Source organism: Sinocyclocheilus grahami, unplaced genomic scaffold (assembly GCF_001515645.1).
Source record: "Sinocyclocheilus grahami isolate Dianchi unplaced genomic scaffold, SAMN03320097.WGS_v1.1 scaffold12752.1, whole genome shotgun sequence".
NCBI lineage: Eukaryota > Metazoa > Chordata > Actinopteri > Cypriniformes > Cyprinidae > Sinocyclocheilus > Sinocyclocheilus grahami.
Window position 1 is genome coordinate 617 of NW_015514587.1, and position 1,484 is coordinate 2,100.

The 1,484-nt window shown below is 46.7% G+C and overlaps 1 protein-coding gene across 1 annotated transcript in view; it reads right to left on the bottom strand.

The window, feature by feature from the left end:
- The window catches only part of LOC107578917 (caskin-2-like), a gene marked incomplete at its 3' end in the record, with an annotated part of 3,460 nt that overhangs the window by 464 nt on the left and 1,512 nt on the right, over positions 1–1,484 (bottom strand). The window contains exon 7 of the mRNA XM_016264820.1: positions 23–571. Coding sequence (XP_016120306.1) covers positions 23–571 — 549 coding nt within the window. The remainder of the gene's footprint in view (positions 1–22; positions 572–1,484) is intronic.

Here is a 1,484-nt window from a genome sequence, read left to right on the forward strand (position 1 = left end):
CCTTGTGGAGAAGGAGCAGAGCTCAGTTTGGGTTTGGCAGGCACCATGGGGTATTTAAAGCCTGTGGACGCACTGAATGGCAGCTGCTGTGGTAGCTGAGGACGTGGGACCTGGTCACGACCTTCTGGAATGTTACGCTCTTTAACAGGACTGCTGTCTGGGCTGGTTAAACTCTCTCGGGAGCCGCTATAAGGGGTCGCAGTAGAAGTGGAGGACGGTGTGCTGGGGGGCTCCTGAGAGCGTCCGGAGCCTCGAGAGCGTGTGTCAATGCTCTCCTGACTGGAAGACATTCCTACTGCGTTCTTGATGGCCAGCCCTTCCTGACAGCCACTATAGTGGGAGGACATGGCGCTCTGTAACTCAGTACTTAGCTCACTGTCCTGGAAAGTCATCATCTTGGGCGTGTGGGGCGAGGGGAGGTCGGGGCTCTCAGGAGGTGGCTCAATAGTGACCAAGTCCAGGGCTGCGGGGGTTTTGCGCCGCAGTGTGCCCTGCCCCGATTCTGCCTGCAGAAGAGCCTTATGAATATCACACAACTTCTTCACTGCAAGCATAATTTTCTTCTGATGGCCTGTTAGAGACACACACACACATTCACCTGACTTGAACACTTACTGTACGTGTCACACATAAAAAAGTCAGATTTAATCATAAATCAGATTTAAATGTGGGCGGGACTACTCAGAATCAGCCCAGAGGAATAAAAATGAAAATGTCCTTGTCAAGGTCATGGCCTAGCAGAAAATCAAGTTGTAACTCTAACTGAAAGCGACACTGACACTGTTTTTTTCATGTTAAATACTAAAGCTGCTTGCTTTAAATCTATCATACAGTATAAAGTGTTAAATAAATAAATGTGACAAGATGGATGGAGGGTGAAGTGTATACAGGGTTTCCACACTTTTTGACCCATGTGTCATCAATTTTTCGTGGCTTTGTCTATTGTTAATGACCACTAGATAAGGGTTTTTAAACAATCATTCAAATTCTGTTCTAATAATTAATCATTCGAACCAGTGTGAACAAGTACAACCTATTCATTTAAAAGAACCAATTCAAAAGAATAATTTTCTTACATATTGCACTTGCTTTAGTTTGGCTTGCTTTAGTGTGAAAGCAGGTTTTGCTGTACACAAGACCAATATTTATCCAACAAACATTTTCAAGTAATGTAACCCCTCTGGTTCTACTTGCCCTGCTCCAAGCGGGATTCAAGCTGGCATTTCCGGCATGGGAGTCAGGCGCGTTAGCAAGAATGCTAAAGAGTTCAGCCTGTAGTGTGCCACTTGAGATCAGGGGAGTGAGTTCTACATGCAGAGCTCTTACAAGCTGGTGTCCGTTATACTCACCCCCTTAAACCTCACTCCCATCCGGGTCATGGCACCAATGTAACTCCTCCGGTTCTACTCACCCCGCTCCAAGTGGGATTGGAGCCAGCATTTCTGGAATGGGAGGCAGGTGTGCTAACAGGGACGCTAAAGACC